Source organism: Apteryx rowi, unplaced genomic scaffold (genome assembly GCF_003343035.1).
Source record: "Apteryx rowi isolate R43461 unplaced genomic scaffold, aptRow1 scaffold_37, whole genome shotgun sequence".
In the NCBI taxonomy this organism is placed as follows: Eukaryota; Metazoa; Chordata; class Aves; order Apterygiformes; family Apterygidae; genus Apteryx; species Apteryx rowi.
In genome coordinates, this window is record NW_020450196.1 from 2,547,424 (window position 1) to 2,565,422 (window position 17,999).

The 17,999-nt window shown below is 44.6% G+C and overlaps 1 protein-coding gene across 5 annotated transcripts in view; it reads right to left on the minus strand.

Annotated features, from left to right (window-relative positions):
- Positions 1 to 7,305: 7,305 nt before the first annotated feature.
- The window catches only part of SAXO1 (stabilizer of axonemal microtubules 1), a 39,826-nt gene continuing 29,132 nt past the window's right edge, over positions 7,306 to 17,999 (minus strand). For 4 of the 5 annotated variants that reach the window (XM_026073513.1, XM_026073516.1, XM_026073515.1 and 1 more), the window contains 2 exons: positions 16,775 to 16,977; positions 7,306 to 10,302 (listed from right to left, as the gene is read on the minus strand). In XM_026073513.1, coding sequence (XP_025929298.1) covers positions 9,350 to 10,302; positions 16,775 to 16,977 — 1,156 coding nt within the window. In that variant the 3' untranslated portion in view covers positions 7,306 to 9,349. The remainder of the gene's footprint in view (positions 10,303 to 16,774; positions 16,978 to 17,999) is intronic. The other variant, XM_026073512.1, reaches the window with a different exon arrangement.

Here is a 17,999-nt window from a genome sequence, read left to right on the forward strand (position 1 = left end):
ACAAAAAATGAAAAAAATCATCAAATTGTAAGTGCTATTAGTAGAGATACTGAGAGTGAAGCCTATGCCCTGTCACTGAAGTGGAATATAGCTGACAGCATAAATTCATGAATGAAAGTGTGAAAGTTGAAATATTTTCTGCCAACACCGCCAAATATAACCACAAAAACAGCCAGATAATTGGTTACTCACAAGAATCTGATGTACTGATGAAACATTACCACCACAACCTCTTTCCAAAGAGAAACTCCGTCCAATCATGCTCTCATGCTCCTTCCACACTCCCTCTAAAACAAGTGCCTCCGTCAGCAAGAAGGACATCTTTTGAGGAACAAGAGCACCACATTTCTAAAGGCCAAATTCTTCTGCATATCGTGTCAGTGAAGCTACTCCTGCACAAACACAAAGCTTACATGACAAAAGCAACCCCGGTACCACAAAATGCTTGACCAGAGGCCACAGTCTTGGTCTGCAGAATTGTTCCACACTTTCCCCAGACACACAAGCCCCCTTTCCTGGTACCAGCCAAAAGACTGGGCACTTAGACAAACCTCTCAGAGTTCAGAAATACACAGGATGGGGYCTCACCTGAAGGGAGCCCGAGACTGGAGACCCTCCTGTACAGCCAAAGCAAGCACTCTGCAGCCAAGGAGGAGGGAGGTAAATTAGCCACCTGTGCACAGGCTGAGGTTTATAACACCCCAATAACAAGGGCTCGTTAGCTAAAACCATGAACAAACTGCATGCCACTTGTCTGTGTTGCAGTTATCTATCCTTCCTGCTAACACACTGCACCCATATTGGAAGGAAAAAAAAAACAGTAGTGTTCCCTAAGCCTTTAAGCCCCTTGCAAAGAAATGCTTTGAATCTATGTAGACATAAATAAAAGTGTTCAGCTTTATGTGGCTAAAGGGAAAGGTGGCACTGGAGGGTTGTATTCTGGCTACACATAAATACTGTTTGCTTAGGCAGTGGCAGGACGTGAATGACTGTATAGTCAGCATTTACTTATCCACACATGGTTAGGATGACATGGGCATGGGAAACCACTCTCCGCTACCACCCTTCTTAACACTATAAAACAGTCTGCTGCTTCTAGATCTCACGTTAGGTTTGGGTCTACTTCTTTTACAAACCCCGTAGGGCCAATGGCAAAGCACAAAAATAAAACTTGAACCGGAAGGATCATGCTAGACAAGCCGTGAACAACTTAATGTCCAAGTGAGGAGCCAGGACAGGTTTCTTTTCTTTTAAGGAAATTCCTAATGGTTGTGCTGAGGAGAAGTTTGGTTTTGGCTGTAGAGAGAGTTCCCCCCATCCTTTTCTCAATATACTGTTTTTTTAAGGCAGAAATTATTGATTTAAATAAATAGTCCGCGAGATTGATGGATGCTTGTTAAAACACTTCGCCTATTGAAACACTGATGGAGTCAGTTTTCAACTAACAGAATACAATCTAGTGATTTTATTACCAAAAAAAGAAAAAAAATCTCACTGTTGACCCACTACATACAAATCACAGCAAATCAAATCCAGCTGTGCACAGGGAGGATACCACAGGCGGTGGGAAAGCAGACCAGGGCCTGCAGAGCAGCATCTTTGATCCCACTTGCTGCTGCTGGGCAGGATCCCACAGGTATGCGCCTCTCTCAACTGTGAATTAGAAGTCCGGGGCAGTTCTTTGCACCAGAAAACAGAGTGCTGGTGAGTTGGATGAGAGTATAAAGCCAAACACACTGTTGGCACTTTAAGAGCTACCCTTTTCCTTCCCTGCCGAATGCAGCCTAAAACATATGTAGGACAGATCCAGAGCCAGATGGAGAGATGAAAAAAATCAGGTTACTCCAAAGCAGCATTTCTCAACAAAGACAATAAGAGGGGCACAGATCAACAAATTATGGTTTCTAATGTGGGAAAGAGGCAGAGAGAYGCTAGCACAACGCAGGGAAGAGGGTTTTATAAAAGATGTTACTCAGTTCAGCAAAAAGCAAACTCCACTCATAATACCTCAGAAAATTCTGTAAAGAAAGCTTCCCATCTCAATGCACTCACTTTATAATTCTGCCCCAGGTGGCTCTTTCCAACTGACATGACATTGGTTACATCAGGGCGATCCACTCCATGTCTCAGGAAAGTCATTTTTGGTCTCATAAAGAAAGTGTTTGCTTTTTTGTACATTTTGAGTCCAGCTTACTTCTACCTCAGAAGTACCACGCCCAGGATCAGTATTGCTTCCGTCTGAGATACAAATGTCCTTAGTCCTTGCTGATGCATACCACTTATCTTTCAATACTTTCCTCATGGCTCTGAAATCCTTGAGGTGCTGACAAGTCTCTCCTCCTCTCTCTGTCAATCATCTGTTGCATTGGGTTGTGCTCTTTCAAGAGTTTGTACTGGTAAACTTTTTACAAATCTTCTGTCTATTCATATTCTGAAGCATAAATATTTAAGATACTAATTTTTTGACCTCTAACCTATTGCCAGCTTTCAATTCTCTAGAGAGGGAGTAACTCTGTCACCTAGAGATGTGAGGCCCTAGGCTTGTAGTCCCTGCAGACAGAGATAGTCTTGTGTGGTTGAACAGCTGATATCATGCAGCTCAAAACTGAACTGGTTGATAAACTCCCTCTTTATTCCAGCTTAATTTAGTCTCTGTTAGTGCTGTTTTATTTTGGTTCCCTCTGAGGACATGGGAATTAAGTATTTTTGCTTAACCTGTTCAAAGGCAGAAATGCCAGGCCTTCATGCCTTCTGGCTGACTGGAATTTTGGAACTTTGGACCTTCTGGGAAGTTGGTACCCTTCTAACATTTAATTTGGACATTTCTCCTTAATTCAGCTTTAGTTCTTCAGGTGGGTAACTGCCTAACAGATTTTGTTTTTCCTTGGAGATAGTAGGGCTAGTAAGTTCTCCTATTGCTTTGGTGTTTTCAGGGACACAAGGAGAAGCCCTCCCTCTGAGTGAGCTCTGTGGGGTGTGTATGGAGGACTTCTCCTGCACGCAGCTGATGGTTGTTGGCACTGACTACAGTAACTGACACTAGTGTAGTAACCTCTTTTGGCACTGATTGTTTTTGTCTATTATTGCTGAGTACAGTCTTCTCTGTTCTCTTCTGCATGCTTCACAGAACATACTAACTGCCCTACATGCCTTTCTCATCCCTGCCAAGGAAAAAGTCCCTTGCTGTCATCCTTGCATTTTGGCTTTTGAAATACTCTTTGATAATGGATTTTATACATAGGCCAATCTTTAGGTATTCATGACATTATCCATTCTTCAAATGAACAAGATGAATGAACAGGAGGTTCCTCAGTTCCTCACAGCTGATTCCCCTCTCCCACCCTTTTGTTCACCAAGTGAGAAATACCACCCCTGCGTCTCAAGGGCAAGTCTTACCAATTTCTCAGGGGTGCTCCCAACACCAGCATCTGTGCCAGGGGAGGTAGTCTCTTTTCATTCCCCTCATTATTTCCCCACAAAGCAGGCAGTTCCACTATACAGCACCTGAGAGGTTTCTGAACAAGTGCTAGTTCATCAATACTTCTGGTTCTGCCATACTCACAGGTACAATTTCACTTGCCTCCTCCTCCTGTACATAACTTCATGTAGTTCAGTGCCACTTTAAGCTCTTTTGCAGGCCTTATAACTCGTGTCTCCTTCCATCAGATAAGAAAAAGACAAATTTTACTATTACAGACCTAAGGAAGAACTAGTTTCCGCTCATTTTCATTCATAATCTCACTCTGCATGAAAACAGAGACCAAATCCTGTGTAATATGGTACAGCCCATCTTTATTTTCTGCATTAAGCTCCTAAAATCTCCCCCAAATTACAGTTTTCTCTTATCCTGATTTTATAAGGACACTGCTCATTTTAATCAAAATCAAACTGCAGAGATGGGAGAAGTGCAGCCCTCTCCCCTCACACTCAGACTAACACTGCGGTCGCTTCCCACTCCAGAGAAAAGGAGGAGTCCAGAGGGACACAGCTGGGCCAACCCCTGCCCCACGGAAGGCCAGGTAGCACACAGAGCCCCTGCTTCAGAGCAACACCACATCTGGGGAGATCGAATGAGGAGCTTGCAGGGGGAATGCCAATCCACTTAGCTCAGGGCTAAGACTAGACYGCCAGAGTCTGCGCCCTGCTTTTTCCCCACCACCTCCTGCATCAGTGTTGATGTTTGTGTCACTGCGTGGTGCACCAGTTCAGGGAACTGATGTTGATGAGTTTTTACCTTACTGAAACAACAATTTTCTTTCAGCCAAATCAGCTCCTTGATCTATTCCACCATGCAGTTAGACAAGCGCTAATGCACTAGAAAGAATGAGAATGGGGGAAACGCAACTGGGGTTGGAAAGAAAGGTGAAGCTGCAGCAGCCCAGGTTTTCAGCAGCTTAAATTTTTGTGGAACCACATCCTTAGTCATTCATGTGAAATAATTTTCACAGAACCACAGAATCACAGAATGGTTGAGGTTGGAAGGGACCTCTGGAGATCATCTAGTCCAACCCCACTGCTCAAGGAAGATCACCTAGAGCACATTGCACAGGATTGCGTCCAGGCAGATTCTGCATATCTCCAGCGAAGGAGACTCCACAGCCTCTCTGGACAACCTGTTCCAGTGCTCTGTCACCCTCACAGTAAAGAAGTTTTCATCATGTTCAGATGAAACTGTCTGTGTTTCAGTTTGTGCCCGTTGCCTCGCATCCTGTCGCTGGGCACCACTGAAAAGAGTCTGGTCCCATCCTCTCRACWCYCTCCCTTCAGATACTTGTACACATTGATAAGATCCCCCCTCAGTCTTCTCTTCTCCAGGCTAAACAGGCCCAGCTCTCTCAGCCTTTCCTCATAAGAGAGATGCTCCAGTCCCCTAAYCATCTTTGTAGCCCTTCRCTGCACYTGCTCCAGTAGTGCCACATCCCTCTTGTACTGGGGAGCCCAGAACTGGACACAGTACTCCAGATGTGGCCTCACCAGGGCTGAGTAGAGGGGGAGAATCACCTCCCTCAACCTGCTGGCAACACTCTTCTTCATGCACCCCAGGAGACCATTGGCCTTCTTGGCCACAAGGGCACATTGCTGCCTCATGGTCAACTTGGTGTCCACCAGCACTCCCAGGTCCTTCTCGGCAGAGCTGCTCTCCAGCAGGTCAACCCCCAACCTGTCCTGGTGCCGGGGGTTATTCCTCCCCAGGTGCAGGACCCTGCACTTGCCTTTGTTGAACTTCATGAGCTTCCTCTCTGCCCGCCTCTCCAGCCTGTTGAGRTCCCTCTCRGTGACAGCACAGCCCTTTGCTGTAGCGGCCACTCCTCCCAGTTTTGTATCATCAGCCAATTTGCTGAGGGTGCGCTCTGTCCCTTCATCCAGGTTAGTAATGAATAAGCTGAACAGTACTGGACCCAGTATTGGACCCTGGGGGACACTGCTAGCTACAGGCCTCCAACTAGACTTCATGCCACTGATCACAACCCTCTGAGCCTGACAGTATAGCCAGTTTTCAATCCACCTCACTGTCTGCTCATCTACCCTGCACTTCCTGAGCTTGTCTATGAGGATGTTATGGGAGACAGTGTCAAAAGCCTTCCTAGAGTTAGGGTTAAACAACACCCACTGCTCTCCCCTCTTCTATCCAGCCAGTCTTTCCATCATAGAAGGCTATCAACCAGGTTGGTGAGGCATGATTTCCCGTTTCTGAATCCACGCTGACTACTCCTGATCACCTTCTTATCATTCATGTGCTTGGAGATGGCCTCCAGGATGAGCTGCTCCATCACCTTTCCAGGGATGCAGGTGACGCTGACTGGCCTGTAGTTGCCTGGGTCCTCCTTCTTGCCCTTTTTGAAGGCTGCAGTGACACTGGCTTTCTTCCAGTTCTCAGGCACCTCTCCTGATCTCCAYGACCTTTCAAAGAYGATTGAGTGGCCTTACAATGACATTGGTCTGCTCCTGCAGCACTCATGGGTGCATCCCATCAGGGCCCATGGACTTGTGGATGTCCAGTTTGCTTAAGTGTTCCCTAACCTGATCCTCCTCCACCAAGGGAAAGTCTTCCTTTCTCCAGACTTTCTCCCTCGTCTCCAGCACCCAGCCAACATGAGGACTGGTCTTAGCAGTAAAGACTAAAGCAAAGAAGGCATTCAGTATCTCTGCCTTCTCTGTATCCTTGGTCACCAGGACACCCACCCCATTCAGTAGCAGGCTCACGTTCTCCGTAGTCTTCCTTTTGTTGCTGATGTATTTAAAGAAGCCCTTCCTGTTGTCCTTGACATCCCTTGCCAGGTTTAATTCCAAATGGGCCTTAGCCTTCCTTGTCACATCCCTGCATACTCTGACAACRTTCCTATATTCCTCCCAAATGATCAGTCCCACTTTCCACCTTCTGTACACTTCCTTCTTCTGTTTGAAATTTGCCAGGAGCTCCTTGCTCATCCATGCAGGTCTCCTGCCCCTTTGCTTGACTTCTTATTCACAGGGATGCTCCAATCTTGAGCTTGGAGGAAGTGATGTTTGAATATTAACCAGCTCTCTTGAACACTCCTTCCTTCTAGGGCCCTCACCCATGGGATTCCTCCAAGTAGGTCCCTGAAGCAGCCAAAGTTTGCTCTCCTGAAGTCTAGGGTTGCGATCCTACTTGGTGCCTTGCTGCCTCCTCGCAGGATCCTGAACTCCACCATCTCATGGTCACTGCAGCCAAGGCAGCCCCCAACCTTCACATCTTCAACCACTCCTTCTTTATTTGTTAGTACGAGGTCCAGCAGCACACCTCTGCTTGTTGGCTCCTCCACCACCTGTGTCAAGAAGTTGTCACCAATGCTCTGCAGGAACCTCCGGGACTGTTTGTGCCTAGCTGTGTTGTCTTTCCAGCAGACATCAGGGTGGTTGAAGTCCCCCATGAGAACCAGGGCCTGGGATCGTGAGGCTACTTCCAGCTGTCTGTAGAAGGCCTCATCGMCTTCCTCATCCTGATCAGGTGGCCTGTAGTAAACACCCACAACAGTGTCACCCATGCTAGCCTGCCCTTTGATCCTTACCCATAAGCTCTCGACTCGCTCTTCATCCACCCCTAGGCACAGCTCAATACATTCCAGTTGCTCTCTCACATAAAGAGCAACTCCACCACCTCGCTTTCCTGGCCTGTCTTTCCTAAAAAGCACGTAGCCATCCATGACAGCACTCCAGTCATGCGAGCTATCCCACCATGTCTCTGTAACTGCAATGAGATCAGGGCCCTGCAACTGCACACAGATTTCTAATTCTTCCTGTTTATTTCCCATGCTGCATGCATTGGTGTACAGGCATTTCAGAGAGGTTTTGTTCCTTAGTGTTATCATACATTGGTTTTAACAAGTTTTTATAGACCTTAGGTACAAGACAAGAAGAAAACGTGTGGTTTTATGCCATGAAAGGCTTTGAATCAAGTCAGTCACATCTACTTGATAAGATGCTGCTGTGAGCAGAAGCTGGTGCCCTGTTTGCAGAATCAGGACTTCTGTTACTAAACTTCAGAATCCAGCAATTGCTCATGCTCACTAACGTAGTATACTATTTTAAACAACATATTGATAAGAATGGTTTCCACCAACCAAAAAAAACTGTAATAAAGATTTACACCCTAGACTCTCCCAGCTCTGCTTTCACTGCCAGTCTCACATCAGAGAGTTGAAAGAACAGTCAAGGAGCCTTAATGCATAAAAGAACAATCCCTTTTCCTAATCACAAGCCCTGGTGGCTTCTTGCGTATAAACTCTACTGCAGAACTGACAGAATTACAGGCTAATAAATACAATCAGGAAAAATACTGAATGAAAAGAAATGTGGAATGAAACATATTCTTCTGTCAAAATTTGATGTTAAAGGCATAAAGACTCAAGATACAAATACRGAACATATCATATGTCATTGCCTCACTACAGTTGAGCAGATATTTTCTAGATTCCTGATTTCCTGAAGGCTGTGTGGAGCCATTAGTGATTATCTAGTTTGGCAGTTTTGTATAGCATAACCTGTAGAGATTTGCCCAGTTGTTCCTGCTGCAAGCCCATAATTTTTGGTTGAACTGGAGCATATGTTTAAAAGAGGCCTCTAGAGCTGATTTAAAGACTTCAAGTGATGCAGAACCACTGAGTCCCTAGGAACATTGTTCCAGTGGTTACCTGCCCTCAGGGTTAAACATTCACATTTCTGGATAGAATTTGTTTGGCTTTAGCTTGTGAACGTTTATGGAAGACTTCCATCCCAAAGGGTTTCAAAGCATTTCAAACATATTGAAATGCATTTACACAGAAGACTGAATTCCACCTGTTCTTTAAATGCAGACACTTTGAGTGGGAAACATCACCTTTTTCCCCAAACCCAACAGCTGTATCCAGCACTTGACCTAAAAACTCAGAATACAGCCACAGCTGACACATCATGATTAAGGTAGATTTAAGAAAACAGAATGCACTTAAGAAGCTCACAAGTATAACAGAGCTAACATAACACTTCTAAGCCTGCAGAAAAGCACCCTGGATGCAGAAATTAACAGCTCTTATCAGGAACTTAATATTGACCCTTATCCAAAAGATAATACAACTCCAGCTGCTGGCTGAACTTTTGCAACACATGACAGCTTTAATCCCACGACATTTCTGGTACTCTCACTGCATCCTGCAGTGAGGAACCTTTCCTCAAAGGTTTCCCATCGAAAGACTGAGCCTGTCTGCGATGTGAGTTGTCAGCCCAAGATGGCATGTTTAGAGTGACAGCTTCACATCTGATATCCTAGCTCTGGGCAGCAAAGGGGCATAATTAATGAAGGTGCGATCCAGAATAGTCTTTAGACAATAATTTGTACGTTTTGTACATGTCTGATGGAAGGGTCTAATAAGGCCAGCTCTCAGACTTCGTTTTGCAAGTGTTACTTTTACCTACAATTTCACGGCATGCAATTCATCTAACCAGGCTGTTATAAAATTGTCTTCATGGAAGTAGTATGAATTCCTGATATGGCTAATAATAATGTATGCCACTAGATCTCTGTCTCAGTATCTCAGAAGGAGATATCTCAATTAAAGAGCAGGAGTTAGGTGGGAAAAAGAAAAACAAATACAGATAACCAAACAATGAATGTGTTTTCTTTTTTGGTGTTATGCTTTTTATTTACAACTGATCCAGAAGAAGCCAGCACCTGGAGTGGAGATTATTTTTAAGATCCTTCTAATTATAAAATGAATTATTATTTTTAAAGGAGATTACAAACAAATTTTTAAAGGAGATTACAAACAAAATCAAGCTATCATTCATAGCTCACTGAGGCGCTGCGGTTTGAATCCCTTCCCAAGAAGGCTGCTTCCACTGTCTTTTTTCTTCAATGTCTATCCGCTGAGCATTCACCCTTGAAAACAGGTAGAAAGAATTTGTGACCAATTTCATCAGTTCCCTTAAACACAAAACCTGGTGGCTCTTTGTACGAAGCCAGGCATCTAGCAGTGCCCTTTGGTGTGTAACTGGTAGTGTAGGTGGTTTTCGCCTCTAGGGGAGTCCAAGGCCTGAGGCCTGGCCAGCGAGGCTTGCAGCTCTTGGTGATGGAGAGTGGATGAGGTGTGTAGTGGGTCTGAAAGGTGGTTGAGTAGTCTGTCGGCTCTGCTGGGCAAGTCAGGTCGGGAGCAGGAATGATAGGTTTTGTTCGCTTGCACTGCCAGGGCTTATAGTCTTCCTTCACTGTAGAAGAGCTGGTAAATGGTTCAGTACTTTTTTTAAACTGGACCAAAGACCGACACATCCTGGCTGGCTGGCCATTTGGATGCGTGTAATGTAACTGAGTAGTGGTGTGGAGGTCCATTTTCTCCACAGGAGGAACGTATACAGCAGGTTTTATGGTGAATAATGGAGGCAGTGGCCAAGTTTGGTATTTTTCCTGAAACTCTGTTGTAGAGGAAAATGGAAGATCATGATGAGGCTTTGCCTGGTATGGTTTTGCCAGCTTGGCTGGCTGACCAGCCAGCCCCTTGTAAGATATTTTGTGGGTAGTGAGGCCATCAAATGGGACCTCACTGGCCTTGTATTTCTCATATTTATGGACGTAGGGTTTCTCCAGAGGATGTAGCACATAATCCACTTTATAATTTGTTATAGTCTCAAAGGGATCCTTGCTTTTCTGGGCCAGATTCACAGGTTTGCGGCTTTTAGTGGCAACTGGCTCCCTGTAGAGATAGTCATCCTGGACACTGGTTCTGTAATCAAACTTTTCTTCTGATGGGTGATAAGTATCATCCGGTCTGATCATCTCTCTCTTTGGTTCATTCCATAGCACATAGTCACCTGAAACATAAGAGGAATCCTATCTGAGAGCTCAGTTGAAGCATAGGTTCTTTGGTGAGTTTAGGCATAAAACATGTTATGTTCTGATTATTACACTGGCTCCTTAAATATTTGTTGGTGTTGCTATGGTTGCCAAATCCTGTTGGTATCCTACTGAAAGACACACTGTAGAAAAAATGTTCTGCAAGAGAGTGCTAACCCCAGGAAAGCTTAGCATCTATAACAAAAAGACATCAAATGTCATGAAAAAAAGTTCTGCACTCACTTGCTACCTACAGARATGGTGAAATGCAATGTGGGGAGATCAGTTACACATTTGACATCTGGCAAATAAGATTTTTGTAGGTAGCTATGACTAAGTAAAATTATCTGTCTGCTGTTCCACCCCTAAAGACAGAGCTGCAGGGTAGCCCTTCCTCTTTGTACCTTCTCATATGATGATGACCTGCTTTCTTGGCTGTAAAGATGGGTTGCTGCCAGCCATTGGCTGAGTTCAGTATTTTGCAGTTCATCTGAGTGACAGCAACCTGTGCTGTGACATTTCCTCTGCTCTTGGCTTTGCTCTCTGCCATACTCCTGCTACCAGCACAAGCAGGAACCCAGAGAAAGCTTTTAACTCTGCGTGCAATTCTTCATTATTAATAACATTATGACAGAGCCTGCCGACCTGAAGCATTGTTTACATCACAGATGGTTCCTGCTCCAGAAATCTTACTATCTAAATTCACAACTAAGAAAACTCTGAGAAGCATTTTCAAAACATTCACATCCTCCTTTCTCTGTACGGTAGCGCAGGAAAGGAGGTGATGAGAGTTAAAAGATTTGCACTCAGTCACACTAGAAGTCTATGGCAAAGCTGCCTAACTCTCAGACCAGTGCTGCAGCCACAAGCCCAACTTTTTTTACTTCCCAGTAATCTTGTGCAACTTCCCCCTGGAGACCATTATGGTTACTAGTAGGAAGTTGAAATGAAACAGTCTTGGAGCTAACCCAAGTCTTTTTTTTTCCTTTTCCCTCCTTTCAACCACATTGGGAGTCATGAGGCAAATAAGCTTCCAGCTGACTCTGCACAGGAAGGAAGTCTGGATTTCAAAGTACTAGAGAGTAAATGATGCAATTAGGTATCAGGATATTTGAACTCTCCAATCCAAACAGTGTTATTCTTGTTGAATGGCTGTGGCTATAGTACTGCACAAACACAATTATACATAGGATGTGTCCATTAGAATGTGAAGTTGACAAATAAAAATGTCATTTTTTTCCCCCAATTAGGTGTCCATTTAAAATCCTTCTGGTTTAGATCAAGTCCCTTTGCCTTGGCACAAAGTAGCAGCCAAGATGAGCCCACACAGCCAAGGACTCCTTTGCAAGGTGGCAATAAGAAAGAAGAGGCCTGCAAGCCTGGGAGGGGTTCTGTGTGCTATGTCTAAAATCCTTACCCCACTGAAGTCAATGGAAACTCTTCCAGCACTGTTGGGGCCAAGACTTTGATGCTGCACAAGCAGAAGGACTGCCTCTTGTGGATACGTGCACTTGGACAGAGTGCTGCCTTCAGACCGATGATTGGTTTAGTTAGCCAAGATCATGGACAGGCATGTGTACAAAACCACAGAATAGCTGGGATGGAAGGGCCCTCTGGAGATCATCTAGTCCAACCCCCCTGCTCAAACAGGGTCACATAGAGCACGTTGACCAGGATCATGTACAGGCGGCTCCTGAATATCTCCAAGGATGAAGACTCCATAACCTCTCTGGGCAACCTGTTCCAGTGAGCATTCACCCTCATGGCAAAAAACTTTTGTCTTAGATTCAGACAAAACTTCCTCTGTTTCAGTTTGTGCCCATTGCCTCACATCCTGTTGCTGGGCACCACTGAAAAGAGTCTGGCTCCATCCTCTCRACACCCTCCCTTCAGATACTTGTACACATTGATAAGATCCCCCCTCAGTCTTCTCTTCTCCAGGCTAAACAGGCCCAGCTCTCTCAGCCTTTCCTCATAAGAGAGATGCTCCAGTCCCCTAACCATCTTTGTAGCCCTTCACTGCACCTGCTCCAGTAGTGCCACATCCCTCTTGTACTGGGGAGCCCAGAACTGGACGCAGTACTCCAGATGTGGCCTCACCAGGGCTGAGGAGAGGGGCAGGATCACCTCCCTCAACCTGCTGGCAACACTCTTCCTGATGCACCCCAGCATACCATTGGCCTTCTTGGCCACAAGGCCATATTGCTGCCTCATGCTTAACTTGGTATCCACCAGCACTCCCAGGTGCTTCTCGGCAGAGCTGCTCTCCAGCAGGTCAACCCCCAGCCTGTCCTGGTGCCGGGGGTTATTCCTCCCCAGGGGCAGGACCCTGCACTTGCCTTTGTTGAACTTCATGAGCTTCCTCTCTGCCCGCCTCTCCAGCCTGTTGAGGTCCCTCTCGGTGACAGCACAGCCCTTTGCTGTAGCGGCCACTCCTCCCAGTTTTGTATCATCAGCCAATTTGCTGAGGGTGCGCTCTGTCCCTTCATCCAGGTTAGTAATGAATAAGCTGAACAGTACTGGACCCAGTATTGGACCCTGGGGGACACTGCTAGCTACAGGCCTCCAACTAGACTTCATGCCACTGATCACAACCCTCTGAGCCTGACAGTATAGCCAGTTTTCAATCCACCTCACTGTCTGCTCATCTACCCTGCACTTCCTGAGCTTGTCTATGAGGATGTTATGGGAGACAGTGTCAAAAGCCTTCCTAGAGTTAGGGTTAAACAACACCCACTGCTCTCCCCTCTTCTATCCAGCCAGTCTTTCCATCATAGAAGGCTATCAACCAGGTTGGTGAGGCATGATTTCCCGTTTCTGAATCCACGCTGACTACTCCTGATCACCTTCTTATCATTCATGTGCTTGGAGATGGCCTCCAGGATGAGCTGCTCCATCACCTTTCCAGGGATGCAGGTGACGCTGACTGGCCTGTAGTTGCCTGGGTCCTCCTTCTTGCCCTTTTTGAAGGCTGCAGTGACACTGGCTTTCTTCCAGTTCTCAGGCACCTCTCCTGATCTCCAYGACCTTTCAAAGAYGATTGAGTGGCCTTACAATGACATTGGTCTGCTCCTGCAGCACTCATGGGTGCATCCCATCAGGGCCCATGGACTTGTGGATGTCCAGTTTGCTTAAGTGTTCCCTAACCTGATCCTCCTCCACCAAGGGAAAGTCTTCCTTTCTCCAGACTTTCTCCCTCGTCTCCAGCACCCAGCCAACATGAGGACTGGTCTTAGCAGTAAAGACTAAAGCAAAGAAGGCATTCAGTATCTCTGCCTTCTCTGTATCCTTGGTCACCAGGACACCCACCCCATTCAGTAGCAGGCTCACGTTCTCCGTAGTCTTCCTTTTGTTGCTGATGTATTTAAAGAAGCCCTTCYTGTTGTCCTTGACATCCCTTGCCAGGTTTAATTCCAAATGGGCCTTAGCCTTCCTTGTCACATCCCTGCATACTCTGACAATGTTCCTATATTCCTCTCAGGTTACCTATTCATTTTTATGTTTGAGTTTTGCCAGGAGCTCCTTGTTTATCCATACAGGTCTCAGGATCTTTGGGAAGGACCATTCTTGAGCTTGGAGGAGGTGATCCTTGAATATTAACCAGCTTTCCTGTACCCATCTTTTTTTCCATGGCTGTATCCCATGGGATTCTTTTAAGTCTGAACAGGCCAAAGTTTGCTCTCCTGAAGTCCAGTGTTGTTATCCTAATTTTTGCCCTGCTCCCTCCTCTCAGGAACCTGAGCTCCACCATCTCATGGTCTCAGTAGCCAGTGCTGTCCCAACTTTCACACCCCGAACCAGTTCTTTCTTGTTCATAAGCATGCGGTCCTTTCCTCAATGGCTCTTCTATCTCTTGTATGAGAAAGTTGTCACTGATGCTCTCCAGGAACCTCATGGATTACTTGTGCCTTGCTATGTTGTCCCTCCAGCAGATATCGGAAWGGTTAAAGTCTCCCATGAGGACCAGGGCCTGCAAACATGAGGCTACTCCTAGCTGTCTGTAGAAGTCCTCATCTACTTCTTGTTCCTGACTCTGTGGCCTATAGCAAACACCCCCAACAATGTCACCCATATTGCTCTGCCCCTTAATCCTTACCCATAAGCTCAGTTGACTCACTGAGCTCTCAGCTGGCTCATCACACCCTTGTGTAGATATTCATACACTTGTGTAGATATTCGCTTGTTGCTATTCTTGCCACTGAAACCCTCAGGCCACATACTGTGCTATTCCCAAGGACGTTTAACTCCCCTAGGTGCACACATTTCTGCTATAGGGAGTGGGAGCTGCCCAGGCGCTGCTGAGCTGGTGAGATCCTGACCTCATGCCTAGGCCCTGAACCAATTTTCTGATAGGGTACATCATTTTCCTGGAGAGATGGTCCAGCAAGGTGATCTAGGAGCATGCACGGAGATGTGTCATTACAGGGGATCTATTAATAAAGCATGTTAAAAAGAAACTAATGAGACTCAGTCCATCTCCAAGCAAGGATTGGTTCAGAGAYCTGGCATTTTAGATGCCAACCAGGAGTTATCAAAAACATGTTAGGTTTCCCACTGTCCTTGCTGGTAAACTAGTCTGTGCATTTTGGACATAACCACAGCTTTTGCAAAATATTCAAAATATGACAAGAAAGTCCATCTGTCTTCGATTTTAAAAATTTACCAGCTCCACAGATTTGGAGACCTCATAGGTATTATGAATTTATTTTACTTAGTGCAAGCCAGCAGTGCTTCTATCCCTTCAAAATACATTTCAATTTTATTGTAACTCTAATTCTTCTCCATAGATATTAATAGTTTCCCATGTAGCACAATCTTGGAAACATTAGGGGGTGCAGAAGGGAACAGAGGATACGAACCATATGTTATTGGAGGGTTAGGCACATTTCACTATAACCAAGCAAGACAGCACTAAAATTAGATTACATACCTGCAGATGGGTAAAAGCAGCTAAGTGTAGCTGGGAGATTAGGATTTTGAAACCTCAATTCTTTTGATAAAAAAAAATCAGGTTGCCAGGTCTTCTGACATTAATTGTGGTATGCAATAGCATCATCTTAAACCTACGGTGTAATTTGGGACATGGTGTGTGTAGTAGAAAGGAGTCTAACCATAGAGTAGGAGAGGTAATTTAATGCCAAAGCAGCACTCTTTTATATGCTGCTTAAATATTTGAATTATGCTTAATTGATTGAATAGTGTGTTATAAAATTGCACACTTTGAATGATGATCAGTAAAATCTAGCAATGCCTAGAGAGGAGTACATTGAAAACTTACACTTGAACCTGGGCCTTTAAAGACAAATTAACTCAATATGGAACTTGATCTTTGAGGAGTTTTGTATGGAGATTTCCATTTGCAGCATTTTGAAAAATACTACAAATTATAACCGAATGTGGTTGTGATATGTTTTATTAGAACTCTTGAGTAACAGTTAAAATGCTGACCTAAACACTGACAAAAGACAAGATGTGCATCTGGTTCAGATAGAGAGAACTTGAGCATATCTAAAGGCAGAAGATCCTCTGCCTGTRCAAAGCAGTTTTTCTTTATTGGCTTCAGGGAAGCTGTTCCAATGAACACCATCTGGTGACATAGCCCATGCAAAACAAAGTGTTCAAATTTGCGTAAATGAGAGTAGTTTGCACCTGAGGGTCACAGTCTTCACAACTCAAGTCATTCTAAATGGACAGTGTTTCCTGTACTCTTAATGTAAAAATTCCAGCTTATGCCATTGCAAACATGCAGCTGTACTGCTGTCTTTCAGTCTTTTCAGCTGGGTAATCTTAACACTACATTCAGACAGCTTTTATTTCCTTCCTTCCTTTATTATTCTGAGTTTAAAGAAGAAACTGTTTCTGTACATTGGGATAAATCTCAATGCCAGCACTGCATCATAAGCTTTTATATTTGCACAGCATAATGTAAATAAAGGATTAAAAATGATTTCAAATAATACACAAATGCTAGCTATCTGCTTAACAACATTATCTAGCTCGAAGCAATGTAAAAAAGTTAGGTAAGATCCTCTGATTTTCTACTTACGACTAACTACCAAAACTAGTACTCTTACTGTGACTGTATGACTGCAAGGTTTGTCCCCGTGCATTGAAAAGAGAAGTAGCGTTGATAGAGATGAAGGAACATAGTCCCCACAAAGCCAAATCACCTACAACAAACTACTGCTACTGAGAAATAAGGGCACAATTAGGTCCAGAGCTCATCTGTTTTTCCCARGGGTAGAGCCTGGTACTTCTGGATGTCCATAACTCCCAGGTATGTCTCTTGCACACCCACAGATTAACTCTGCAGCATGCACAAAACTGGTCCCACACTTCATGATCTGGTGTACATACACAGAAAGCATAATAACCACACACTTTTTTAATCTGTCGTCTTTGAAAGTGATGCTACCAGTGAAACCCCCAAAAAGCTGCAAGGGCACGTACCTTTGTAAGTGGTCCATGTGTCCACTTTGTCATTGTAGGTATRTTTGTTCTCACGGGGGAGACATGGAGGTACTTGACAGATAGGGTAGGGGTTATAATCTTGTCTATAAGTGGAGGTCAAATCCATACTCTCATCACTCTTGACAGTCTTTTCAGGTGATTTGAATTTCRGTGGGAACACTTCATGAGCTACGTAATCTCTCCTGCAAACAATAATGTCAATATGTCTTTTATCTGAAAGACAAAACTATGTTCCTTTTCCTGGACGCACAAATAAAAAACACTTTCCCTTACCTCCACAGCCTAGGAAAGTTTGGATAGGATACAAACGGTTATTGAAACACACAAGCCTTTTGCTTTTGAAAAAGGGACTTACACAGTTCTGTACAACCTCAGGCAGGCCAGGTTCTCCCTTCTCTCCACACAAAGCTATCTCTGTTCTACAGTGAAGTTACACCAGGGGACATAACTCCTTTTAAAAGTCCAATAGCACGTTTTTTATAATGTATGGAAAACATATGAGAGAGGGAACAATAGGCTTCCTAGACAATGCAATGTAGAGCAACTCAGCCAAGGATGGGGAGATACCAACAAAACAGTTTTACAGCACAACACTACATGAGGAAAGAAACATGAATGCAGCCAGAAAGTCAACTTCTTCTCATATAGCACTGTAAAAGAGCTATTTTAAGATAGTAAAATAGTTAAGTAGTGTTATTTAATTCCAACAAAACAAGATGGAGAAGAAAATAATATCACCATGCAAGATTCACTAACTTGAACCTATTTCACTTCCCAGATCCCTTGGCACAGGGCAGAGAGTCAGCTACCCGGCACCAGCAGGTTCAGTCTCTAATGTCAGAGTGCTTTTCCCCCAGCATGCTGATCTATTTGCAGCACTGGCAACTGGCCACGAGAAACCATCAGCTATTCCAATATTAACATGACACCTTGCACCTGGAGTGATGGTGGGTGGGCAAAAGACTCAGGCCTTTGACTTTAGTGTATTACATGTGTGTTTTAGCAAATAAACAAGGCTTTCAAACTCCTGTGTGTGAAGCAGAAGGGAGGAACATTAATGTTGCAAAGTATTGGGTAGAGGGGTAAAAAACAGAGATAAAGAAGTTTAAAAAAAAAGGAGCGTCAAGAAGTCTCACACGTCTTAGCCACTTGGCACCCTTTTTTCAGCAAAGTATAGCTTTGCCTAATAACAACATGTAGTTTT